This window comes from Squalius cephalus (genome assembly GCF_949319135.1).
Source record: "Squalius cephalus genome assembly, chromosome: 7".
In the NCBI taxonomy this organism is placed as follows: domain Eukaryota; kingdom Metazoa; phylum Chordata; class Actinopteri; order Cypriniformes; family Leuciscidae; genus Squalius; species Squalius cephalus.
In genome coordinates, this window is record NC_137128.1 from 5,968,763 (window position 1) to 5,996,190 (window position 27,428).

Below are 27,428 nucleotides of genomic sequence, written 5' to 3' on the forward strand. Positions count from 1 at the left end.
TTTTTGTCATTTTTTTTCTGCATCGGACTCATGCGAAATTACTAAATTAGTGATTATGTCTACACTTGAACAAATCTATTTCTTTTGTTCTCCATAAATTAATGAGAACATTTCATCTGACGTCACACAGGCCCATACTCGAAAAAAACTTTCCGAAACTTGTGACAAACCGGAAGGAGTATTTTTGGCACAGAAATACTCCATCAAACGTACAACTTAATTTTTGAAACTTTGTCCAAGTTTAGCATGGGAATCCAACTCTTTAACAGTGTAAAAAACTCAGTATGCATGAAATAGCATTTCACCCCCCCCCTAGACATATAGTGATATTAAAATAACCTGCAGAGAACCTTCCCAGAACGTTCTAGGTTATAAAAATAAAACCTAAAAATAACCTGCAGGAAACGTTATGGGAAGGTTCTCTTTAGGTTATTAAATAACAACCTGCAGGGAACCTTCCCAGAACGTTCTCTTTAGGTTATAAAAATTAAACCTAAAAATAACCTGCAGGGAACGTTCTGGGAAGGTTCTCTTTAGGTTATAAAAATAAAACCTAAAAATAACCTGCAGGGAACGTTCTGGGAAGGTTCTCTTTAGGTTATACAAATTAAACCTAAAAATAACCTACAGAGAACGTTCCTAGAACGTTCTTATTTAGTTCCCAAAAAAATAACCAAATGGGAACCATATGGGAACGTTAGGGGAGCGTTCTGTGTTTGCTGGGTATTAATCAAAATTGAAAATGTCTTTATTATAGGACAGGGCTCAACTTAACTCTTGTAGAGATCAACTTAGTTGTAAGTTCATGTTACTTAGAAATGTGTTTTATTGTGGCCTAAAAGGTACTATACTCCATATTCAAAACATCGCTTTGAATTAATGTAATTCTGCAAGCAGTCTTAACTTAAAAATTCTAGTGGAAAACGTTAAAAATGTTTGTTTTTTTGACCCAATGTTTTATTTTTTAGAGTGTAACGTCAATGAACAACAATTTGCTGTTATTAAACTGAATATTTCAGTTCATATAGCATTTATGATTAGTAGTTATACAGTATGTCTATTATAATTCCGGTTACTTTTACTTCAACAGTTATTTTAGGATCATTTGAAAGTAATGAAATCAACCACCATTGTGAACTTGAAGTAAGGATTAAATGACAAACGATTCAACAATTAATAAAGATTGGGTAAATATGATTGTAAAATGATATTATACTGTAATAGCGAATATAACAAATTGGGTTCAGTTTTCCCAGCACAGTGTAAATTTCTGTTCCCCAATGAATTCATATTTAGAGTCAGTTAAACTCATTAAGCAATCAAAAATGATTAAGACCATTCGGTTATTTTACATGGCAATATATTTGTCTGTAACTCACTTTATTGTATACATTGTTTTTGCTGTTGCTGTTGTTGATGATAACTCAGCATTCTTCATTATTGTCTTGAATAAGATGTTCTTCATCTGTGTGAAATGGTGTCATTTCCAGGTGATGCTGAAGGATCGAGTGTTTTCAGAAAGCAGTGCTGATCAGTTTTCAGTGTCAGTTTAGCTGCAGTATGTCAGAGGAAAGAGGAAAGGACTCTCTCTCTCAGATGAGTCTCTCAGAGAAACACAGGTAAGACTGCGTCTGTTTTCATCAGTTTAAACTCGACTGGACTTTGTGTTTCCCTATCAATAACAAAACTTTAAGCATTGTTTTATATTTGTAAATGCTTTACACAACTTCAATTCTGAACTTCTTAAATTAACACTGACATTGTTTATTAATCCCTGTTTGCTCTATAGAAAATATCACAGTTAAAAATTTGTTAATTACCTTCTAGATGCTGAATTAATCCAAATAAATGACTTTAGTTTTTAGATCATGAAGTTATTGATATACATTAGAAAACAACTATACACATAATTTAAGTCAAGTATGCTAACAAAACTGTGTCGCACAGACATTTCTGCTCTCTATTCTGTCAATAAATAAAAACTTGACATGTTCTCTTAAATTATGTTCAAGTAACTTTTAAATCCTCAAAATATTTAATCTCACTCATGTATATTAAAGAAATTGTTAAACTAATGTGAGCCAGTAAAAAAAATCATTGTTAACTATAAAACTGTAAATTGTGTGAGTGTGTGTATTTCTGTGGAGGATTAGATTAAGACACAGGTGTGTTTCAGACAAAGTTGATCCTCCTTTACTAAAGTGTTTTCTCTCTCTCTCTCTGTTCTTTGTGTCATCAGTGTAAGATCAGGCTCACATGTGTCCAGCTCTGTGTCTCTGAAGAGTGATGGGTCTAAAGATGCAGATTTACCAAACTTCAGTGAGGAAACACCACAATCTAATATAAGGTATTTCATGAATTTCAAATTTTTTGTCACACGTTGAGTGTGTTTAAAAGTTGTATCAGTGAATACCAATCATGAAACATGTTTAGGGACTGTTTGTTTTTTATTTAAGGGGCCAACGGAGGAGTTTTGAGATCTGTAGTAAAAAAATACATGACCCTCCCTTCGCCAGCAATAAATTTTTCTATGACCCTCCAAAATGATTGTGAAAAAGGGATGACCCTCCCCCATAATTTATTGATTAGCCTACTTCTGTACTGGTTTGCGCTTGGCAAAGATGTTCAGATAGCCATTGTTTTTTTTTTAAACCATAAACTCTTGCTTTCTCATCTTACTAGGGCTGTAACGATAGACCAAACCTACGATTCGGTTCGTATCACGATTTTTGATTTTAGATTACAAAAAAATCATGTTTTCGGTGCTGATGCGGTGTGACTCGTTCAACATGTGGGTGGCACTAGAGATCTGTGCGGGACTGTTTTTTAAGTCCCGCTCCCGCCCGCTCCCGCCCGCTCCCGCTGGGGTTATATCCCGCACCCACCCGTTCCCGCTATATATACACTATTTGTTCACCCGCTGTCTGCTTAATAATTTTCTTCCCGACCCGACCATCCCGCTTTAATATAGATCTCCCAGAATTTCACATGTACATTTTCACAGAGAAAATAAAAATGTAGTCTGCACAAACATTATTTTATTATTATTTTATTCGCCTTGTCAATATACAAAATTTAACATTTTGCTGCAGACAGTAGGGGAAAAAATATCGCAGCGAAAAAAAAAGAAAGAAGTGTAGGCTATTATTTTTATTCGTATTATCAAAATTCGTAACATTTTGCTGTTAAGCCAATACAATCAATGCATGACAGAAAGAACCGTTACTGGTCCGTGCACGTGCAGCGCGTGCATAACGGTCCTGAGTAGCCTACAGGGCAGACTGTAGCCTATACCGGGTGGTCGATAAGATTAAGATTAGGTAAAGCGAAGATATGATGTTCTGAAAGAACGTCGGCGTCGGGAACGTGATATTGAATGACCGACCGCTCCCGTTCAAATTACACCAGAGTTACCGACCGCTACCGTTTTTTAGTCGGAAATTTAATCCCGCGGCGCAAAATATCTGGTCGGGTCCCGCGGATCCCGCGGGACAGCCGCGGGAATGCAGACCTCTAGGTGGCGCTGCCAATAAAGCATCTAAAAGCTGTCACAAAGAACCGGCAAAAGTAATGATTATGAATATGTCAAATATAGCAAGGAGACATTTTAATTGTTTATTAATAAACAAGTGTTTTCTGTGTCGACTGCAAAGATGAAGTTGACGATGCGTTGTGATCTTCAGAGAACGCGCCAGAGAGAAATGCACATTTCATATGGATTACATAAGAGAGCAGTCTGTTTTCTTTCGTTTTGAATTGTTCTGTTTAAAAGTAGACATTTCAAGCTTTCTATATATTTCTCAGGTCTGTGAGGCAAGTAGCATACCTTACGCTGAGTTTCGGTTCATTTATGAGACGAGAGTCCAGTTCACTCGCCGGCGCCTCCGTGTCATGATTATATATTTTCTACTATATTTATATTATCTATACTTCTTATTTATTAAATCCAGGCAATTGGTTGATGAAACATTGATTAAAATTAAGATACAATTAATAAAAAACTAAATTCACTTTAAAGACAGGCTTTGTGCTTTCTGTTTGAGGTCTCTGTGATTTTTTTAAAGTCGCTTTCAGAGCGGTCAGGTCCGTAATGGAGAACTGGAGAAGTCATGTCACGCCCTTAACATTTTTATTTATTTTTTTAAAAAATTTTTATAAATGTGAACACGAAAAATAAAATAAAACGAATATGTTCTGTGGAAGCCGACCCTTCTTCATCCGGTGGGTATACATCTTTTGGTTTGCGCAGTGTAATTCATAGAATTACTAAAAAATATTTTGCCACCTAAAAGTTAAAGATTTTTTGTGTCACGTCACGTGTATTTCCCTCATATTAAATATAAAACGCATGTGTAGACTGATATTTTTCTAATGTCTTACCTTAAAGGTGCTGTATAGGGCTGTCGCGGTTAAGGATTTTCCCTTGCGGTAATTTTGAGTGGCTCAATAGCGCGATATGCGGGTTTTACCGCATTTATTTATTTATTTTGATTTATTTGTTGCTAAATAAGTGTTACGATGTGGTCAGCATGCACAAAAACGAGTACATTTTCAGTAACCAATAAACCGAAACTAAACAGCGTCTCTGCACATTGAAAGCGCGCAGTTGTTACGGCAACGGACTGTCTTTGAGTGAAACCATTCATTCAACAACACGTTCAAAAACGCTGATTGATTCATTAAAAGATAGTAGTGAAACAAGGTTAATTATTTTTAACTTTGAGCTCCACTTTTAAAGGCTCAGCTGACCAGCAATGCGTCGCATGGGTAACGCTGAAGCTTCACAAATGGCATTGATTCAGTGCGTGACTCACTGAGTTTTGTTTCCCGTGGCCGCGATTTCCTCGCGCTGTGGATGCTGACCAGCGCTGTCGCTGATGCCATTCATGGTAAATACCATTTATTTTAAACGTTCAAAGGATGACAGGACAAATATTTAACTTTCCTTCGACACGGCAACCCTTTCACGAGTATGACTTGACCTCAAAGACAGACGCAGGTAATCGCACGCGCTCAGTCGAACTCTCTCATTCACTTTCTGTTTAGGCTTAGGCTAAGTGCAAATCCACAAAGCCTCTGTACAAATCACCATGATAAAACCATGATCACCACGTCTTATTATCATTATTAACTTATTTAACATTCAATACACATACACAAAGTTAAAAACTAGAAGGGTATAGCCTTGAAAAAAGAAAACATGCGAATATCGCGGTTGCTGCGGTTACTTGAATTCCTCTGCGGTTGGCTTGTCAGTAGCGCGGTACTGCGATATTGCGGTTATCGCGACAGCCCTAGTGCTGTATGTAACTTTTCTACTAAAATGAATCCTTTTTTTATTGCCTGTGTGTGAAGGGGTTGTAATCTTACATTAAAATGATCCACTTTGCGGGTTTTGCTATTACCTCGGAAAGCAAATATTCTTATTTTTATGTGAAGGTGCCGGGTCGGATTTACCGCGAAATCCAGTGACGTCACCTGCACGCGCGCTCCCGAGCCTCTCGCCTGGTCTAGCCTACTGACTTTGCACTCAACAGCAACGACACTGCAACTTATGACATGGACTTATGACTTATGCAACTTATGACATGTCTGATAACACTAAGAAATGTATAAAGATAAAATGATGCCATAAAGTATTGCATGCGCAGGGTAAGATTTGTGAAAGTGTACATAAGATTGCAAGCGTAAATTAAATTTGAATGCGCAAGAGAAGATTTGTAAAGGTGTAAATCGCTTTTCAAGTGTAAGAAAAAAATATTTGCAGCATTTAACTGTTATTCGTAAGTGTAATTCATGTATTGTGAAGCTGCAGCTTCATGCTAACGCAAAATAAATCCTATTCCTCTGACTTCCATTTTTCCGCGCTTGCACTTTTGGCACGGTTTTTACGCTCAAATACGGCCAAAAGTATTGCAGGCCTGTGAACAGCAATTTGCGACCGAAAACAACAGAGTTAGGAACTGCAAAACAGATTCACTGCATAAAATCAAACTTTGTGTAAAAAATAAACTGTTGCAAATGTCTGCATAGGGCAACAAAGTTCCTGAAATAACCCGATTTGTACAGTTACGTCTTTTACCTGCGCTTCCAGTTTTGGCACGATTCTCTCACTCATTGAGTTTTGCAAGAGCGAAGAGGAGGGCGGGTCCACCTTCTTTATGTAGCCAATCAGATGAGCTTCTCGCTGACTCTAGGTTTACTCTTATCTGATTGGTTCAATAAACACGCCAGTCACCAGAACACATCTTTATCTTCATTTGGCTCAGAAAACTTCTGGTTGCCGAAATGGTACTTTTAATGCACACATGTTAAATAAATAAACAAATAGATCATGATTGCTTATAATCTGTGCACCATTTGGATGACTATATGAGTCCATACTGAATTTCGAGCTGGTGTGTTAAGAAATTTTTTTTTTTATCTGAACTACTGCATGCATAATTTCACCTGTCTACTGATTGGGAGGATTCCACTATTATTATGTTACTCAAATGAGTTACAATAATATGTTTTCGTGTATTTAAGAGCATCTCTAAATTATGCAGCATTTATCACCTGCAATGCCATCGTGTAACCACTAGATGGCTGTATAGCCCTATACATGAACATATCAAGATGCTGTATATTCCCTGGTTGCTGGGTTTTTATTCAGACATAATCAGTTACTTTTTGTCAAAGTTGAGTTTATGTTGATTTATATGGGGCGCCATTTGTAAAGCGGCTCACGCTGAAAATAACAGCAACATTCTGTCACATTTAGCTTCAAACAATGTTTAAAAAACTGGTATGAATTTTTGACGGTCACTTTTTACCACATGTACAACAATATTTGTCAACTTAGAGATATTTTAAATAGTTAAATCTAAATATTAAATGTTACACCTAAATGTTAAATATTAAATCTAAATGCTAAATCTAAATCTAAATGTTAAATCTAAATCTAAATGTTAAATCTAAATCTAAATGTTAAATCTAAATGTTAAATATAAATATAAATGTTAAATATAAATATTAAATCTAAATCTAAATGTTAAATCTAAATGTTAAATGTTAAATATAAATCTAAATGTTAAATATAAATATTAAATCTAAATCTAAATGTTAAATCTAAATGTTAAATCTAAATGTTAAATCTAAATCTAAATGTTAAATCTAAATCTAAATGTTAAATCTAAATCTAAATGTTAAATCTAAATCTAAATCTAAATGTTGAATCTAAATGTTTCGGGTTAAACTAAATATTTATCTAATATGCAAATTCAAAATGCCGGTAACCGGAAGTGCCAAAATAAAAGCTCGAGGTGGTCAGTGTGTGTTTATAGCATGGTTTATAGTGTCAAATAACGAATAAAAACCATCTCATAATAATAACTATAATATAACGATAATAACTACCTAAAATAATAAATGCGTTTGGAGAAACTAGAGTTTCGTGATGAGAGTAATGACATGACATTCAGTCAAAGTGAGCCCCCTAGTGGCTGGCTATTATGGCTACAGGTCATAAGTCCCGCACTTTTCATAAAAGTGTCACTAGCCTACTCTTCAAATAAAGTTTCTCCAAACGTGTTTATTATTTTTAGGTAGTTATTATCACGGTAATCCATGTCCAAGAGTCCATTTCCTCGGATGAGATGGTTTTTATTCGATATTTGACACTATAAACCATGCTATAAACACACACTGACCACCTCTAGCTTTTATTTTGGCACTTCCTGTTACCGGCATTTTGAATTTGCATATTAGTTAAATATAGTTCACCACGCTGATTTCACGCAGCCGCCATTTTCAAATCGAAAGCGAGGCTCCGGTGGGAAGAAAACCGGAAGTGTTGCCTTTAATCACAGGAGAGTCGTGAATGCGATGGCGTATTGTTGTGTTTAATGATGTTATGTCAATTCTAAAACTGTACATACATTTCTTTCATACTTTAGACTATATACAGTGAAATTCATTTATAAATAATTTTTTTTTTTTTTATATAATTCAGAAAGTAAAAAAAGAAGCAGGAATGAACTATATACATATCCTATATTGGATATTAACATCCAAAAGTGTAAATCGCGGCAGCAGCTTCAGGTTGGTAGTCCAAAGGCATTGTTGTTTATCTTTACTTCCGGGGTTTTTCCCACCGGAGCCTCGCTTTCGATTTCAAAATGGCGGCTGCGTGAAATCAGCGAAGAGAATTGGCACTCTCTGCTTACTTCCGGTTTCTGCACTGGCTGCAGTAACACGTCTCTGTCCATGCGGGGGCGCTCGCAGGCGAGTGCATAATGAATGTAGGTCTATGGCGAAAAACCCTCAAAATCCACTTTTCTCAGGATATAATTTTTTGTCTAGTAATTTGAATGTTGTATTCGAAAGGAGATGCAAAGAAATTACACATTGCTGGGTGTTAGATTTTTTAGAGTCACTTATTTGGTTTAAAAAGTCTTTTAAAATGTCAATGACGTCAGAATGCTGACGTCATTAGCAGAATGCTAGCGTGTTATGGGCAACAACAACTCAACCTGTAAGAAATCGAAAAGAAATAAGTACTCGTTCATTCAACTTTCGACCTATAACCCATGTTGACCTTGCAAAACCTACAATAAAATCTGAGATTTTTCAACGGCAATCGGGTGAAAGAGACACATATAGCCGTCTAGCCCCATAGACTCCCATTCAGTCTGCACTCGCCCGCGATCACCTCCAGTGGAATTCTAATGGAACTGCAACCAAGATCGATACAATGGGGCTAATAGGAAGTGCCAAGGCTCTCCGTAGACGGGCTCTGGTTTCACCCGAACCATTTAGATTCAACATTTAGATTTAGATTTAACATTTAGATTTAAATTCAACATTTAGATTTAGATTTAGATTTAACATTTAGATTTAACATTTAACATTTAGATTTAACATTTAGATTTAACATTTAGATTTAGATTTAATATTTAGATTTAACATTTAGATTTAGATTTAACATTTAACATTTATATTTAACATTTATATTTAGATTTAATATTTATATTTAACATTTATATTTATATTTATATTTAACATTTAGATTTAACATTTAGATTTAGATTTAACATTTAGATTTATATTTAGCATTTAGATTTAACATTTAACATTTAGGTGTAACATTTAATATTTAGATTTAACTATTTAAAATATCTCTAAGTTGACAAATATTGTTGTAAATGTGGAAAAAAGTGACCGTCAAAAATTCATACCAGTTTTTTAAACATTGTTTGAAGCTAAATGTGACAAAATGTTGCTGTTATTTTCAGCGTGAGTCGCTTTACAAACGGCGCCCCATAGATTTAGTATCAGTTTTTCATTACAGTCAAATCTGGACACAGAGAAAGCATTTTGTTATTTATACTAGCTACATATAATAGCTTGATCAGTCACACGAAAGTAATTACTAAATCAGAATCAATATTGGCAGTGCGACCAAGACAATATTTCAAAATATATAATTGAGTGTTAAATGCCACGAACAGAGACATGATGTGAAAAACACTGCATCAGAATTGTATTATTACATAAAGAATGGGTATTAAATGTTTTGATTGTAAAGTTTAACATCTGCTCAGTGGTGTAACAGATTATATAATATATCAAAGTTCAATCCAGTAATGTTAACACCAGCTTGAAATTCAGTATGAATGTTAGTCAGCTTTAATCAGCCTAATGGTGCACAGCTTATTAAGCAATCATATGTTTATTTATTTGTTTATCTATTTATTTAACATGTGCATTAAAGTACCATTTCGGCAACCAGAAGTTTTCTGAGCCAAATGAAGATAAAGATGTGTTTTGGTGACTGGCGTGTTTATTGAACCAATCAGATAAGAGTAAACCTAGAGTCAGCGAGAAGCTCATCTGATTGGCTACATAAAGAAGGTGGACCCGCCCTCCTCTTCGCTCTTGCAAAACTCAATGAGTGAGAGAATCGTGCCAAAACTGGAAGCGCAGGTAAAAGACGTAACTGTACAAATCGGGTTATTTCAGGAACTTTGTTGCCCTATGCAGACATTTAGACATTTGCAACAGTTTATTTTTTACACAAAGTTTGATTTTATGCAGTGAATCTGTTTTGCAGTTCCTAACTCTGTTGTTTTCGGTCGCAAATTGCTGTTCACAGGCCTGCAATACTTTTGGCCGTATTTGAGCGTAAAAACCGTGCCAAAAGTGCAAGCGCGGAAAAATGGAAGTCAGAGGAATACAGATCCTATTTATTTTGCGTTAGCATGAAGCTGCAGCTTCACAATACATGAATTACACTTACGAATAACAGTTAAATGCTGCAAATATTTTTTTCTTACACTTGAAAGGTGATTTACACCTTTACAAATCTTCTCTTGCGCATGCAAATTTAATTTACGCTTGCAATCTTATGTACACTTTCACAAATCTCACCCTGCGCATGCAATACTTTATGGCATCATTTTACCTTCATAGAAATTACCTGCTCCCAGCACAACACAGACTCCAACACAAACTCCACATATTGATAAAAAAAAAAAAAAAAAAAAAAATATATATATATATATATATATATATATATATATATATATATATATATATATAAAAGTTTTTTCTGCTGAAGCTCATAAGGTCAGACGTGAATCGGATGAACTTCGGGTGAAAAAACACGGATCAACATCGGCAGGGCATTTGACTCATGGAGAAACCTTATCTACAAACCTAGAATGTACATTTCCTGAAGAAAATGTGAAGTGGTGCTTGCAGTGGCAAAATTCGGCACGGTTGATAGGGTTCCATACTTATGGTACGAGCTCATGGAGCATTAGTTCAACGTCAAGCTGATAAAAGTAGCCTATTATTGTAACGTTGCAGTGGGAGTTTACCTGAGTTTCCAGCATGTTGTGTGATGCTTTCTCCGGTGTGTTGCGTCTCAGTCTGGAAGGTACCCACAGTGCTAGCTCATAAATTCAAGCACGCGCAAGAGCACGCGCTTGTAAACTTATTGGTTGCAATCTGAAACATCACCGCTAGATGTCGCTAAAAACTATATACAGCACCTTTAAGGGAGTATGGATATATTAACAGACGTTTCAATATATTGGTATGAAATGCATTTTCTGAGAATTTATATTTCAAGTTTTGACTGCAAATGTCATGTCCATAACGCTGGAATTGCCCATTTTTAATGAATTTATCCTCAACTAGTTTTTTGGTGTAGGTATTTTATTATGTTAACTTAAATAATACTAATAGTAATTTAAAGGTGTGGTAGCCCTACATCTTACACATCACACTCCACTGTTATGGTGGCAATTTCAGTATATTTAGGCTACTCTCTAACATTATTATGGAAACAAAATATGGTAGTATCGTGCTACAGCGCACATTCTATCAGCTGCAGTTCTGGCGCCTCAGTCCCAATCCTGTAAAACTCGACGTACATTCACATCACATGTTAATGCAGCGGTAGAGTTACACTCACAGGACACTGTGCACTTATTCGCAATCACAAAAGTTCATTATTTGCTCGTGCTTTAAAGCTTTGCCGGGTAAACATTTCATTGCCGTTCTGTTCTGACATGATGCACTTTTTCTGAGCGCGTACTGAAGTGCGCCCGCACTGTCAAACAGCGCCAAACTGGATTTTTGTTGGTCAGACCCATCTGATATAGATAGGGGGGCTGATACCGCGAGAGGAACATGGAGCTACATGTAAAATTTATGCAGCAAACAAGCCACTTTGAAATGTTGCTGTTTTCATGAATATAAAAGTTGGGTGACCCTCCCCCCTAGACTAAAAAAAGTTGGATGACCCTCCCCTTAACAAAGAATAAAAAGACATGACCCTCCCCTATTTTCCTCCGGTGGTCCTTTCCATAAATACCGAACGGTCCCTTAGATCAAATATTTGTCAGAGTATTCACAGCTAATGCTTATTTCTCTTTCTGTAAAATATCAGTTAGTATTTTATTTTACTAATTTGATTACAGGCTTCAATATGAGACATTAGACTCAGACGTTCAGACTCACAGGAACCACGAGAATTTCAAAGACAATCTTCTAGGGATCTTCCAGGTAGGAAAACACATTTTTATAAATGTTTAATATTTCTAACAAACAAATATGTTATTGAACATATTTGATGCTATTCATTTTCTTGATCACTTATTTTTCCTTTTAAACACATTTTCGCTCAACATTGGTTAGCATGTTAGTCTTTTAACTGGATTTTTAATATACATGTATTATAATGATTGAGTAAATAGTGTTGACCAAATGTAGATGTACAATTTGCCTTAAATTCTGTTACTCTGTCTTTTCTCTTACTTTTGTTTGTAGGATCTTGAGAGCAAAATAAACACATTTCTGAAGAATGAGCTGGAGAAGTTAAAGAAAATATTACAAAAAGAGAACACACAACACTTTGTGAAGGACTTTATTGAGAACAGATCCAGTATCAAATCAGCAGCTCTTGATCTCACACTACATTACCTGAGAGAGATGAAGCAAGATGAAGCTGCTGATACTCTAAAAGGTAAGACTGTAGGATTACAAATTTATTAAAGGTGCCGTAGAATTGATTATTTTATTATTTTATAATGTTTCCTGGGGTGCCCTTATAATGTTAGTATGTTTTTTAGATCAAAATTTGTTATAATTTAGAAATAAAAGGCATATTTCCTAGCCTGATTTCATTCCCTGGATTGAACACTCTGTTTGAAGGGGCGTGTCTGCTGTGAGACTTCAGTGTTGTTGCCCACTGCTGTGATTGGCTGACATGCTTGCATATGAAATATCTGGCATTACATGTAGAGCTATCTGGAAAACTTTTACTATTACAGCTTTTATACGTTTTTACTATTACAGCTATCGGGATTAACGAATCATGAGAAGTTTTTTAAGTATTTAGATCTATTCCAGCATTGAGCAGATGACAGCCTGTTGATCGCGTGAATGAAGATCTTATCACAGCAACGCGATCTACTGATGCATAAACAGTGTTGAACGACTTTGAGAGAAAGATTATCTGTCTGAACTTGAACAATTACACATCAGAAATTCACATAACCCACTGGTTCTCCAGAGGCTCGGATGAAGGAACTAAAAAAATACTTTTGTGTTCATTTGTACATCCAAACACTGAGCAACTGCCATGCTTCGTTCGCTCGTTTGCAAGCCACGATGTCTCTCGAGGAAAAAACAATATCGCGCTGGATCTAGATAACACAGTGTAAATTATTGTTAATAAAATCACTACTTACCGCTTGCGGGAATATAACGTTAGTTGAAATTGCCCCCTTCGTCCGTTTGAGACGCCAAGAGAAGCCTGGCTGCTTGATATATGTTCCAGGTTAGAAAAACAGTCCGTGGTGAAACGGGCAGAGCAACTAACAACTTCGAATTAAACTGTAGCGGTATCAGATTATAGATAGATCTGCCATTTTCCCTATGATCCTCCTCCTGCTTGTTTCTTCACCTGCAGAACTTCTGATGATTCGGCTGCGCAGTTCCGCCTGGCACTGAGCATGGGCTGGCATATGCAAATTTTTAGAGGCGTACATATTAATGATCTCAACTGTTGCGTCACAGTTGGTGTTATGTGGAGATTCACCTGTTTTTCAGGGGTGTTTTTCAAAAACGAGATTTAAATAAGAAAGGGAAAACTATGGTGTTTGAGACTCACTGTATGTCATGTCCATGTACTGAACTCTTGTTATTTACCTATGCCAAGATAAATTCAATTTCACATTCTAGGGCACCTTTAAAGGTTTAATTTAGGTTACTGATTTTAGCATTTGAGACATAGATGATGATATTTCAAAGAAGATTAAATCAAGCAACCCAGGTGTCGGACATAAACCTTTTTATCTGTATGGACCTCCTGAATAGTGTCATGGTCCAAGTTAAGCTATGATTATGTGAGGGTATGGGTGACACTGTCAGGCTGATTGGATCATTTGAATGATAGTGTTATGCTGATTCTTGATTGAATCAAATCATCCCTCTGCTTTGTTTTGATTTGTCTCCACCTCCAAAAGTCCCTCCTCCTTGTAAATGTATAAAAACTATACTGCATAGAACTCAGTTAGACTTGTTGGAAGACCTGCAGCCACGCACAGAGAGTTCTCAATAAAATAATAACTTCTGTTTGAACGTGATCCCAACGTCTCCTGGTCTCTGCTACGATGAAGGAATAAGTTTCCAACAAGACTCATGATCAACTGTCAGATTGTCTCTTATAAATGTAGGAGAAAAAATGAAGACTAAAACTATCTATTGTCTGTTCCTGTGTTTAGATGAGCTGCTCCTCATCCCTCAGCTGAAATGTGGCCTAAAGAAGAAGTATCAATGTGTGTTTGAAGGAATTGCAAAGCAAGGTGACTCCACACTTCTGAATAACATCTACACAGATCTCTATATCACTCAGGGCGGCAGTGAACAGGTCAATACTGAACATGAGGTGAGACTAATTGAAGTTGCTTCCAGACGTCATGAAGCACAAGAGATACAGGTCAAATGCACACATTTGTTTGAAGCGCCTGAACAAGACGAGGAGATCCGAACTGTTCTGACAAAAGGAGTCGCTGGCATCGGGAAATCAGTCTCTGTGCAAAAGTTTGTTCTGGACTGGGCTGAAGGAAAAGAAAATCAAGATATCAGCTTCATATTTCCTCTTCCATTCAGAGAGATGAACTTAAAGGAGAAAGAAAAACTAAGTTTGATGGACCTTATAACTACATTTTTCCCAGAGACAAAAGGACTGAACCTTACAAGAAGGAATCAATTCAAAGTGCTGTTCATCCTTGATGGACTGGACGAATATCGCCTTCCTCTGAAGTTTGACAGTAATGAGACATGGTGTGATGTATCGTCACCAGCCTCTCTGGATGTTCTCCTAACGAACCTCATGAAGGGAAATCTGCTTCCTTCTGCTCTCATCTGGATCACCACCAGACCAGCAGCTGCCAGTAAGATTCCTCCTGACTGTATCGACCGGCTGACAGAGATACGAGGATTCAGTGACGCACAAAAGCAAGAGTACTTCAAAAAAAGATTCAAGGATGAGAATCAGGCCAACACAATCATAGATCACATTAAACAATCAAAGAGTCTCTTTATCATGTGCCACATCCCAGTCTTCTGCTGGATTTCAGCCACTGTTCTCCAGAACATTCTGGAGGAGAAAAGAAATAATGATGTGAAAAACACTCAGGCTGATGAGATCTCTAAAACACTGCAGGAATCAAACACTGAAGACACTCCCAAGACTCTGACACAAATGTACACACACTTTCTCCGCTTTCAGATCCAGCAGAGCCGCCGAAAGTATGATGGAGAATACACACCAGATGTTTCCTGGGATAAAGACGCCATCCTTTCACTGGGGAAACTGGCATTTCATCAGCTGGAGAGAAGCAACCTGATCTTCTATGACACAGACCTGGAAGCCTGTGGTATTGATGTCTATAAGGCATCAGTGTACTCAGGCATGTGTACCCAGATCTTTAAGGAGGAAACCGGGATCGTTCTTGGTACCATGTACTGCTTTGTTCACTTGAGCATTCAAGAGTTTATTGCAGCCCTTTATGCACATCTGTTTCTAGACATCAACAAGACAAGTGTGTTTGATCATGAGTCTACAGAACAGGAAAACAGAAATGAAACCATGATTGATTTCCTCAAGACTGCAGTGGACAAGGCGCTCAGGAGTAACAATGGACACCTGGACCTTTTCCTCCGCTTCCTCCTCGGTCTGTCACTCCAGTCCAATCGACGACTCTTACGAGGTCTGTTGACACAGCAAGACGGCAATGACCAGAGCAACAAGGAAATAGTTCAGTACATCAAGCAGAAATTAGAAGATAATCTTCCTGCAGAGAGATCCATCAATCTGTTCTACTGTCTGAATGAACTGAACGACCAAACTCTGGTGAAAGAGATTCAGACCCACCTTAGCAAAGGAAGTCTCTCATCTGGTGACCTTTCACCTGCCCAGTGGTCTGCTTTAGCCTTTGTGTTGTTGACATCAGAGGAAGAGCTGGAGGAGTTTGAGCTTCAGAAATTCAAGAAATCAGACGAGTGTCTCATTAGATTATCGGCAGTCATCAAAACCTCCAGAAGAGCCCTGTAAGTCTTTTAATATATTTTGTCATGTTTTGCTTTCATCTGCAAAATGCATTTATCTACATTACTCTATAGTGATTCCCCTTCATAAACATGAACCTATACCTGTAAAGCTTTTGAGTGTGTGTGTGTGTGTGTGTGTGTTTGTGTGTGGAGACAGTTTATCAAAACTTAAGACAAAATATAAAATACCATGTAAAAATGGTTGCATGTTTGTTTTGTATCATATGATACACCAGACTTGAATGACTTATTGAATGATATATATATATATATATTAGCTCATACTCATACTTAGATATTTTTTATTCATATACCCATACTGGGGGGAAATAATGTAATTTGGTACATATTTTATTTAACCTGAAAAGATGAAATTCTGAGTATAAAACATAGTATAGTATAAATAGTATAAAATATTTTTTATAAAACAGGCTACTTAAATAAAGTACATATACAGTGGGGCAAAAAAGTATTTAGTCAGCCACCAATTGTGCAAGTTCTCCCACTTAAAAAGATGAGAGAGGCCTGTAATTTTCATCATAGGTATACCTCAACTATGAGAGACAAAATGAGAAAAAAAAATCTAGAAAATCACATTGTCTGATTTTAGTGGCTAGGCTACTCCAGGACCTTGAAATGCTTCTTACGAAGCCACTCCTTCGTTGCCCGGGCGCTGTATTTGGGATCATTGTCATGCTGAAAGACCCAGCCACGTTTCATCTTCAATGCCCCTGATGGAAGGAGGTTTTCACTCAAAATCTCACGATACATGGCCCCGCCCCATTCATTCTTTCCTTTACACGGATCAGTCGTCCTGGTCACTTTGCAGAAAAACAGCCCCAAAGCATGATATTTCCACCCCTATGCTTCACAGTAGGTATGGTGTTCTTTCTTCTCCAAACACGACGAGTTGAGTTTTTACCAAAAAGTTCTATTTTGGTTTCATCTGACCATATGACATTCTCCCAATCCTCTTCTGGATCATCCAAATGCTCTCTAGCAAACTTCAGACGGGCCTGGACATGTACTGGCTTAAGCAGGGGGACATGCAGGATTTGAGTCCCTGGCGGCGTAGTGTGTTACTGATGGTAGCCTTTGTTACTTTGGTCCCAGCTCTCTGCAGGTCATTCACTAGGTCCCCCCATGTGGTTCTGGGATTTTTGCTCACCGTTCTTGTGATCATTTTGACCCCACGGGTGAGATCTTGCGTGGAGCCCCAGATCGAGGGAGATTATCAGTGGTCTTGTATGTCTTCCATTTTCGAATAATTGCTCCCACAGTTGATTTCTTAACACCAAGCTGCTTACCTATTGCAGATTCAGTCTTCCCAGCCTGGTGCAGGTCTACAATTTTGTTTCTGGTGTCCTTTGACAGCTCTTTGGTCTTGACCATAGTGGAGTTTGGAGTGTGACTGTTTGAGGTTGTGGACAGGTGTCTTTTATACTGATAACAAGTTCAAACAGGTGCCATTAATACAGGTAACGAGTGGAGGACAGAGGAGCCTCTTAAAGACGAAGTTACAGGTCTGTGAGAGCCAGAAATCTTGCTTGTTTGTAGGTGACCAAATACTTATTTTACCAAGGAATTTACCAATTAATTCATTAAAAATCCTACAATGTGATTTTCTGGATTTTTTTGTCTCTCATGGTTGAAGTGTACCTATGATGAAAATTACAGGCCTCTCTCATCTTTTTAAGTGGGAGAACTTGCACAATTGGTGGCTGACTAAATACTTTTTTGCCCCACTGTATATATATTACCTCATCATATATTAGTTGTCCCTCTGTTTCTCCCAGTAAATAGATATTTTAAATGCTTATTTCTATGAGTTATTCTGTAGTTTAATGTAATAATAATGTAAAGCAATATGTAGATAGACAGATTTACTAATAAACATTTATCAAAAGCCTGTTGTATCGTATTTGATGTACACATTTTAAGATGGTTTTTCTACTAAAAAAGTTTACATTTTTTATCGTTCAAAATCTTTTTTTCATATAATTCTTTTTAATATATTTTTCTAATTTAGTAATTAATTAAAATAACTATAAATGTAATTTCAACAATTGTTATGGATGCTTTTTTACTATCTTTAAATTAACAATATATTAGCCATTGGCCACCCTGCTCTCTAAGATATCAGCATCAGCCATCGGTTGACCTTAATCTTGAAATATTAAAAACAAATACCATTTCTTAGGTTCTTAGGTTTAAGAAATCTTAGCTTTACTTAAATCATTAAAGATTTTATGTCAAAGAGACATGTACATGTGATTGGAGGCATTTTTAGAATTATAGTGAAAGGCCTTTAACTTGCCATAAAAGTGTGAACTGTCTCATATAATGGTGTCGGTGCAGTCAAGTCAATAACATTGTTGAATATTAAGTGTCCCCAACTAAGCAAGACAGAGGCAACAGTGGCAAGAATCTAAACTCCATCAGGTGACATAAATAGAGAAAAAATACTATAGCTATAAAAGCTTTACACAAATATTTTTTCAAACATGCTTCATTTTATATAGGAAATTTGTCACTGAATAAAAAGCACTGATGTACAGGAAATAGTAGTTTTTGAAGATGAATGCTAGCTTAACTCAGCCTCTTTGCTGTATGTGCTGTTTATGTAAAATATAAATGGAAAATGTATGTAATATTTGTATATAGAAAATGTATTGTATGTGTTCCATCTAATTCTGTGTTGTGACTTATTGTAGGTTAAATGATTGTAACTTAACAGACAAAAGCTGTTCAGCTCTGGCTGCAGTTCTTGGATCAGATACCAATCTGAAAGAGCTGAACATGAACAATAATAATCTGCAGGATTCAGGAGTGAAGCTGCTCTGCACTGGACTGAAGAATATAATGTGTAAATTGGAGATACTGAGGTAAGTTGAGCCACAGGAGTCACATGACAAGAGTGAGGTGCGATGACTGACAGGACGGTGCCGGAGGCAAAAGCGCAAGAGAACATTTGTGATAAATTCAAAGATCTTTTATTTATTTGTTACAACGTGGGTAGACCATATCAATCCTGTCATTGTGCTATTTTATTGTTGTTGTGTTTTTTCATCGAGTAATATTGAAGTGACATTAAGCATTTAGTCATTAACGAATGCACAAAACGTGCAAATTAATACGAAATGATACACAATTGTAGTTTAAGTTCGTGCTGAAACTATATTTACCTTTTTTTTAAATAATCCATTAAACCTATAAATTTAATTTCAGCAATTGTTATGGATGCTTTTTTACTATCTTTAAATGAATGATATATTACCCATTGGCCTCCCTGCTCTCTAAGATATCAGAATCAGCCATCGGTTGACCTTAATCTTGAAATATTAAAAACAAAAACAATTTCTTAGGTTTTTAGGTTTAAGTAATCTTAGCTTTACTTAAATCATGTAATCATGTAAGTCTGGGACGGTGATTAATGCAAATTCCCACTGTGAACTCATGTTTACATTTGAAAAGAGGTTTCTGCCTTGGTCTGAGTATTTAGGGAGATGCTGAAGAAGGCTAGTGGCGATTTGTAACTCAAATTAGCCTGTGATGCAGAGTGTATGCAGGCACTCCCCATCATGTATTTTATAATGTCAGACATCTTCTCTCTTTATTTAAGAGCATTTGATGTTTTGTATTTATTATCTTTTAACTGATTATGTAATTTGCATAATACATTAACCTGACATAATAAATTGTTACATTTGATTTTATTCCGACTGACTCTGAAATTGTTTTCCCAAGTTACCCGTAAGTTACTGCAAGTTTTGACTAATACTTTGGCGCTAATTCAAGTGTACGTGTTGTGCAAAGACAAGAAGTACATTTCCATTTAGGGCAGCAAAAGTGCTGCTTGACCAACCTAAATCTGGCTGTGTCTTACCTCTGTTTTAATTTAATGTTACTTTACATTGGTGTACGTGGGAAACCATGGCATGGCCAATCCACAGCTATTATACAACAAGTAAAGTTGGTTGACTTAGATATGTAGTAGTGGCCATACCTCTACTGAAGTAAAAGTTATTTTAATTTCAAGTGTATGCAATCACGGGAGCTATACCAAAGTATCTTTGATTGTGTAAGCGTGAATGCGACCGATCTCAGGTATATAGCAATTACCTCTGTTTAGTGACCGAAGCTGGCGAGATTGTGATCGTGAGACCCACGTTAAACAAGGCGTGAGGACCTCTGAGCGACAGAATGAATAAAGAACAATCTGAATAGAACAATCAAATGTATTGCTAAACTATTATATAATTGACCAATAATCAGTTGGCAATCTAACTTAAATTCGAGGTCGTGATCAAATGGAGTCAGATATAAAATGGAGATAAAAGCTTAAATGGAATTAAATTGCTTTTCCACATTGAAAGACAGTAACACAGAGAGACCTTGTGACCATTCCATTTATATTGTTCTGGGTTTAACTGATTAATCAGCTGAATGCTTTCATTCCTGTTCTAGACTCTCTAACTGCAGTGTGACAGAAGAAGGTTATAAAGCTCTGGCTTCAGCTCTGAGATCAAACCCTTCACACCTGATAGAGCTGGATCTCACAGGAAATGATCCTGGACAATCAGGAGTGAAGAAGCTCAATGATTTACTACAGGATCCAGACTGTCAACTGAAGACACTGAGGTGAGACGGGATCAAATAATTAACTAAATTAGTTATATGGAGGCTAAATATTCATAACTGATATATTATTTTAGCTATACAATTAGCTTGACAAATAGCTGAATCAAAATAATCAGATCAGATCAGATGCTGCAGGTTCTGTCATGATGATGATAAGCGTCAACACAGTTTAGTTGTGATACGAGCTAAAGGTCAAATAGACATTATGGGTCAGTATATGGGCTGCTATTCTGGAGTATACCTTGATAATTGAAATGCACAATTTTATTTTTGTGCACACTTCTCATCAAAATTATAGATAACCTTTTAGTGAAATAGTTTTCTGAACACAATAGTTTTCCATCAAGCCCAGATTCACTGCATCTCTCTACAGCAGGTCTATGAGTCTCCAGATGTTCACAAACATGCAGTTTCACAAGCCAGTTTTCTCTGTGCTGACGTTTCTCTCTTCTCCTGCTTAAAAGCCAGAAAGATCTTAATTTCACACTCTGTGTTCATACTGAAAACCATGATCTAGTGAGCTTTTGCCCTTCTGCTCTGTGAGACGTTTCTGTTCTTATGAGTTTGCTTTAGGACTGAGTGTCGCTCTAGTTTCTTATAAATTTATATTTATTTGTGTATTTAAATGTTCAAAGAAAAAACATGTGTGGTATCAATCTTTTTTGTAATGCAACAGCCATTTAGTTGAGAACTGAATGGACTCTTCTGCAGGTTTTTGAGTCCTGCTGCAGAGGAAGCCTGTCAGTATGTGAATAGAGTTGTGGGTATAAACCCGTTACTCCAGAAAGAGCTGAATCTGAGTGGACATGAACTAGGAGACACACGAGTGAATCAGATCACTGCTCTACTGAAGGATAAACACTGTCAACTCAACACACTGACGTGAGTATTGGTCATTTGTTTATAATATTACTTTACTTTTAGTTGTAATGTTAGCTGATGATAATATTTCCTCACTTGTTTGAGTCAGAGCAGTTTTTTCCTCAGAGTCACACAGAGCCACCTCATTTTAAAGTAATAAAATTAAACAGCAAATTAAACACACAATTAAAACGTGATATCAAGCTTCAAATATTTGGTTAAGACAGACAGTTTGATCATGGGTCAATCATTATTTCAGTTACTGTAGATGCAGAACAAGGTTTTTTGTGACATCAGAATCAGAAATGTTCATAACTGTTAGTTGATCATCATAAATCTGAGTCATTTTCTTTTCTCTTTCTGTCTTCAGTCTGAGTTACTGCAGTATTACAGAGAAACAGAGTCTCATCCTGACTTCAGCTCTGAAATCAAACCCATCACACCTGAGAGAGCTGAACCTGAGTGGGAATAAACTAGGAAACTCTGGAGTGAAAAACCTCAGTGATCTACTGATGAACCCACAATTCAAGCTGGAGAAACTACAGTTAGTATCATTTTACTGTACAGCAATTACAGTGTGACTGAAGTTTATTTATTTGAAGACAGCAGGGCTTATGTTTCATTGTTTATAGCAGTGCACTTTCTGGGTTTTCCCTATTGCTCACATTTGTATGTGTTTTTTTATCTAGATAGTAATTGTTTAATTTCCAGCATTTGATACAATGTACTGATTGTGTACATGCAGAAATCTGCCTTTTCAACAGAGAATAAAGAAGAGAGATGTCAAATAAATAGTTAAAATGAAAGAGAAGAAACAGTGTCTTCCAGCACACAGAACTAGTGTGACTGGGTTTCAGAACAGACTATTGGAAACTAAATGCTGCTGTAGCTCTTCAATAAGATGATCATCATAGATGTGAACTATTGTTATTTCTCTGTCTTCAGTCTGAGTGAATGCAGTATTACAGAGAAACAGAGTCTCATCCTGACTTCAGCTCTGAAATCAAACCCATCACACCTGAGAGAGCTGGATTAAACAGATGTGTATGTTCCTGCAAGTTTTGCGTCAGATTAGTGACGACTAATACTTTGGCACTAATTCAAGTGTACGTGTTTTGCAAAGATAAGAAGTGAATTTCCATTTAGGGCAGCAAATGCTGCTTGACCAACCTAAATCTGGGTGTGTCTTACCTCTGTTTTAAATTAATGTTACCTTAGATAAGTGTACATGGGAAACCACGGCATGGCCAATCCAAAGCTATTATAAGACAAGTAAAGTTGGTTGACTTATATCTGTAGTAGTGGCCATACCTCTACTGAAGTAAACGTTACTTTAATTTCAAGTGTATGCAATCACGGGGGCTATACCAAAGTATCTTTGATTGTGTAAGCATGAATGCGACCGATCTCAGGTATATAGCAATTACCTCTGTTTAGTGACCAAAGCCGGGGAGATTGTGATCGTGAGACCCACGTTAAACAAGGCGTGAGGACCTCTGAGCGACATAGCTTCCTAATATGAACGGGTAAAAAATAAGAATAGAGTTAAATACAGCTCCAAATCAGAAAAAGTTGGGACACTGTACAAATTGTGAGTAAAAAAGGAATGGAATAATTTACAAATCTCATAAACTTATATTTTATTCACAATAGAATATAGATAACATATCAAATGTTGAAAGTGAGACATTTTGAAATGTCATGCCAAATATTGGCTCATTTTGGATTTCATGAGAGCTACACTTTCTAAAAAAGTTGGGACAGGTAGCAATAAGAGGCCGGAAAATTTAAATGTACATATGAGGAACAGCTGGAGGACCAATTTGCAACTTATTAGGTCAATTGGCAACATGATTGGGTATAAAAAGAGCCTCTCAGAGTGCCAGTGTCTCTCAGAAGTCAAGATGGGCAGAGGATCACCAATTCCCCCAAATCTGCGGCGAAAAATAGTGGAGCAATATCAGAAAGGAGTTTCTCAGAGAAAAATTGCAAAGAGTTTGAAGTTATCATCATCTACAGTGCATAATATCATCCAAAGATTCAGAGAATCTGGAACAATCTCTGTGCGTAAGGGTCAAGGCCGGAAAACCATACTGGATGCCCGTGATCTTCGGGCCCTTAGACGGCACTGCATCACATACAGGGGAATGCTACTGTAATGGAAATCACAACATGGGCTCAGGAATACTTCCAGAAAACATTGTCGGTGAACACAATCTACTGTGCCATTCGCCGTTGCCAGCTAAAACTCTATAGGTCAAAAAAGAAGCCATATCTAAACAGGATCTAGAAGCGCAGGCGTTTTCTCTGGGCCAAGGCTCATTAAAAATGGACTGTGGCAAAGTGGAAAACTGTTCTGTCGTCAGACGAATCAAAATTTGAAGTTCTTTTTGGAAAACTGGGACGCCATGTCATCCGGACTAAAGAGGACAAGGACAACCCAAGTTGTTATCAGCGCTCAGTTCAGAAGCCTACATCTCTGATGGTATGGGGTTGCATGAGTGCGTGTGGCATGGGCAGCTTACACATCTGGAAAGGCACCATCAATGCTGAAAGGTATATCCAAGTTCTAGAACAACATATGCTCCCATTCAGTTGTCGTCTCTTTCAGGGAAGACCTTGCATTTCAATCCAACATGACAATGCCAGACCATATACTGCATCAATTACAATATCATGGCTGCGTAGAAGGATCCGGGTACTGAAATGGCCAGCCTGCAGTCCAGATCTTTCACCCATAGAAAACATTTGGTGCATCATAAAGAGGAAGATGCAACAAAGAAGACCTAATACAGTTGAGCAACTAGAAGCCTGTATTAGACAAGAATGGGACAACATTCCTATTCCTAAACTTGAGCAACTTGTCTCCTCAGTCCCCAGATGTTTGCAGACTGTTATAAAAAGAAGAGGGGATGCCACACAGTGGTAAACATGGCCCAACTTTTTTGAGATGTGTTGATGCCATGAAATTTAAAATCAACTTATTTTTCCCTTGAAATGATACATTTTCTCAGTTTAAACATTTGATATGTCATCTATGTGGTATTCTGAATACAATATTGAAATTTGAAACTTCCACATCATTGCATTCTATTTTTATTCACAATTTGTACAGTGTCCCAACTTTTTCTGATTTGGGGTTGTAGAACAATCAAATGTATTGCTAAAGTATTATATAACTGACCAATAACCAGTTGGCAATCTAACTTAAATTCGAGGTCGTGATCAAATGGAGTCAGATATAAAATGGAGTCAGATAAAAGCTTAAATGGAATGAAATTACTTTGCCACGCGGAAAGACAGTAACACGCAGAGACCTTCACCCGTTCTGGTGGAAACCCCCATTTGGACCGATAAACGGGCTTACACAGTTTTAAATAACTGTAATCTTGAAAGTGATGTTGATGTCTAACATATTAAAGATTTCTGTGCCTTTTGTTTGGCTCCATATTCAATTGTCAGTTTTTGCAACTAACTTTCAATGCATTTGTACAAAGAACAAAATAAAATTCAAGTTTAAGGATTTATATTGTTCGTGGTTTAACTGATTAATCAGCTGAATGCTTTCATTCCTGTTCTAGACTCTCTAACTGCAGTGTGACAGAAGAAGGTTATAAAGCTCTGGCTTCAGCTCTGAGATCAAACCCTTCACACCTGATAGAGCTGGATCTCACAGGAAATGATCCTGGACAATCAGGAGTGAAGAAGCTCAATGATTTACTACAGGATCCAGACTGTCAACTGAAGACACTGAGGTGAGACAGGATCAAATAATTAACTAAATTAGTTATATGGAGGCTAAATATTCATAACTAATATATTATTTTAGCTATACAATTAGCTTGACAATTAGCTGCATCAAAATGATCAGATCAGATCAGATGCTGCAGGTTCTGTCATGATGATGATAAGCGTCAACACAGTTTAGTTGTGATACGAGCTAAAGGTCAAATAGACATTATGGGTCAGTATATGGGCTGCTATTCTGGAGTATACCTTGATAATTGAAATGCACAATTTTATTTTTGTGCACACTTCTCATCAAAATTATAGATAACCTTTTAGTGAAATAGTTTTCTGAACACAATAGTTTTCCATCAAGCCCAGATTCACTGCATCTCTCTACAGCAGGTCTATGAGTCCCCAGATGTTCACAGACATGCAGTTTCACAAGTCAGTTTTCTCTGTGCTGACATTTCTCACTTCTCCTGCTTAAAAGCCAGAAAGATCTTAATTTCACACTCTGTATTCATACTAGGGCTGGGTGATATGGCCCAAAAAAATTATCATGATAATTTTATTTATATCAGTCGATAACGATAATTATCACGATAAATGTCAAATCTTTATTTCTTTCAAGTTTAAAGGCAGATTTTTGCTCCCAAGTGAAAGTTGTAGAAACCAGGGCCCGTATCCCTAAAGAATTTTTGTGCAAAAAGTGGCTCCTAGCGGCCAAATTCTAAGAAAATTCTCAGAGTCATGACGTTTTCTTAGAATTTCCCCTAAAAATGACACGAAAATCCCAGTTAATATAAAAGCTATTCCTCCAGATTCCTAGCGCTTAAAAGGGCTCCTAAGGCGAGATCTGCTAAGAGCAGGGAAGAGGACTTTTAGTGGCTTAGGAGTTCCCCTAAGCAGCTGCACAAAATGGCCAACAGAGGAGGCAGGAGAGATGTCCTGCAAACACTGGATGACAGGGAATTATTGAGACGCTACAGATTGGATCGTGCAGGAATCATGTTTGTTATTTTATTTTTTAACAAGCCTTCATAAATAGACCAGCCAGCAATCACAGACATTGATAAAAGCTGAGCCGTGTTACCCTCGTTAAGACCACACTGAGTTGTAACGTTGCAATTTCTACTTCATTAAGGACAGCCCCTTGAGACAGGCCATCTTGTTTTCAATGGGGTCCATATGGGAGTGAAAGTACAACATATGCCAGCTAGGATATTAATATGAGCAAATAAGACACAAATCATTATTTGAACAGGGTGTAATGAGCTTAAGTTTTCACATATTTTAGATTCTAATGTTAGGCTATAACCCCTACAGCTTACTATTCATTTTCCAGATATTTTCTTGAATGTGAAATATTATTTACAGTTACAGTATGCATAAGATTAGAGTGTATAATTATGTTTATTGATTTGAGGGTACATCCTTTGCTCATTATCACAAAAAGTTAATTTTCATCAAACTTGTAGGATCAACCAATCACGGCTTTTGAAATGATGACTCATACCTAGCAACGGGGTCAACCACACCTCCTCACTAAGATAGGATTTTCCATCCATTCCTTGCTCAGAGTTCACTGAAACTGTTCTGGAATCACTTCTAAGCTAAAACTCCTGGCAAGAAATTTTTAGGTTAAGTTAGGAGCTCTCTGAGAGGATTCTCAGAATCTTTAGGGATACAGGCCCAGGGGCCATATTCACTAAGAATTTTAAGGCTAAAAGTAGCTCCTAACTGGCGAATTTAGGAGCAACTCCTAAAAAATAATGGGCGTGTCACTCGTAACTTTAGGACTCCTAATTTTTTTGACTAAGAGTTATTCACGAAGCATTTTAGCCCTAAAAGTAGCACCTAAGCCTGGGACAGCTTAAAAGAAGTCTAGAGCACTCCTAACTCACTAAGACCTATTCACAAACCGCTTTTTGTGGCATTTCACGTTGCGATGTTTTGAAATGCGTATGTGGCGGCTACAGGAGCTTCCAATCGCGAGGGAACAATTTTGCATTGTGGGCATAACTAGGGATGCAATAACGCCACCAACAACAAACAAGCTTCTCTTTGCAAACAGGCAGAGGCATATAAAT

At 37.0% G+C, this 27,428-nt stretch overlaps 2 protein-coding genes across 2 annotated transcripts in view; both read left to right on the forward strand.

Annotated features, from left to right (window-relative positions):
* Positions 1 to 1,560: 1,560 nt before the first annotated feature.
* The window catches only part of LOC307161261 (NACHT, LRR and PYD domains-containing protein 12-like), a gene marked incomplete at both ends in the record, with an annotated part of 31,605 nt that continues 5,737 nt past the window's right edge, over positions 1,561 to 27,428 (forward strand). The window contains 9 exons of the mRNA XM_079875884.1: positions 1,561 to 1,619; positions 2,240 to 2,347; positions 11,970 to 12,054; positions 12,319 to 12,514; positions 14,277 to 16,107; positions 18,822 to 18,992; positions 20,575 to 20,748; positions 21,460 to 21,630; positions 25,191 to 25,364. Of these exons, the coding sequence (XP_079732010.1) occupies positions 1,561 to 1,619; positions 2,240 to 2,347; positions 11,970 to 12,054; positions 12,319 to 12,514; positions 14,277 to 16,107; positions 18,822 to 18,992; positions 20,575 to 20,748; positions 21,460 to 21,630; positions 25,191 to 25,364 (2,969 nt within the window). The remainder of the gene's footprint in view (positions 1,620 to 2,239; positions 2,348 to 11,969; positions 12,055 to 12,318; positions 12,515 to 14,276; positions 16,108 to 18,821; positions 18,993 to 20,574; positions 20,749 to 21,459; positions 21,631 to 25,190; positions 25,365 to 27,428) is intronic.
* Positions 10,199 to 27,428, forward strand: part of LOC307161264 (NACHT, LRR and PYD domains-containing protein 3-like) — a gene marked incomplete at its 5' end in the record, with an annotated part of 146,659 nt that continues 129,429 nt past the window's right edge. The window contains 4 exons of the mRNA XM_079875887.1: positions 10,199 to 10,204; positions 12,319 to 12,514; positions 14,277 to 16,107; positions 18,822 to 18,992. Coding sequence (XP_079732013.1) covers positions 10,199 to 10,204; positions 12,319 to 12,514; positions 14,277 to 16,107; positions 18,822 to 18,992 — 2,204 coding nt within the window. The remainder of the gene's footprint in view (positions 10,205 to 12,318; positions 12,515 to 14,276; positions 16,108 to 18,821; positions 18,993 to 27,428) is intronic.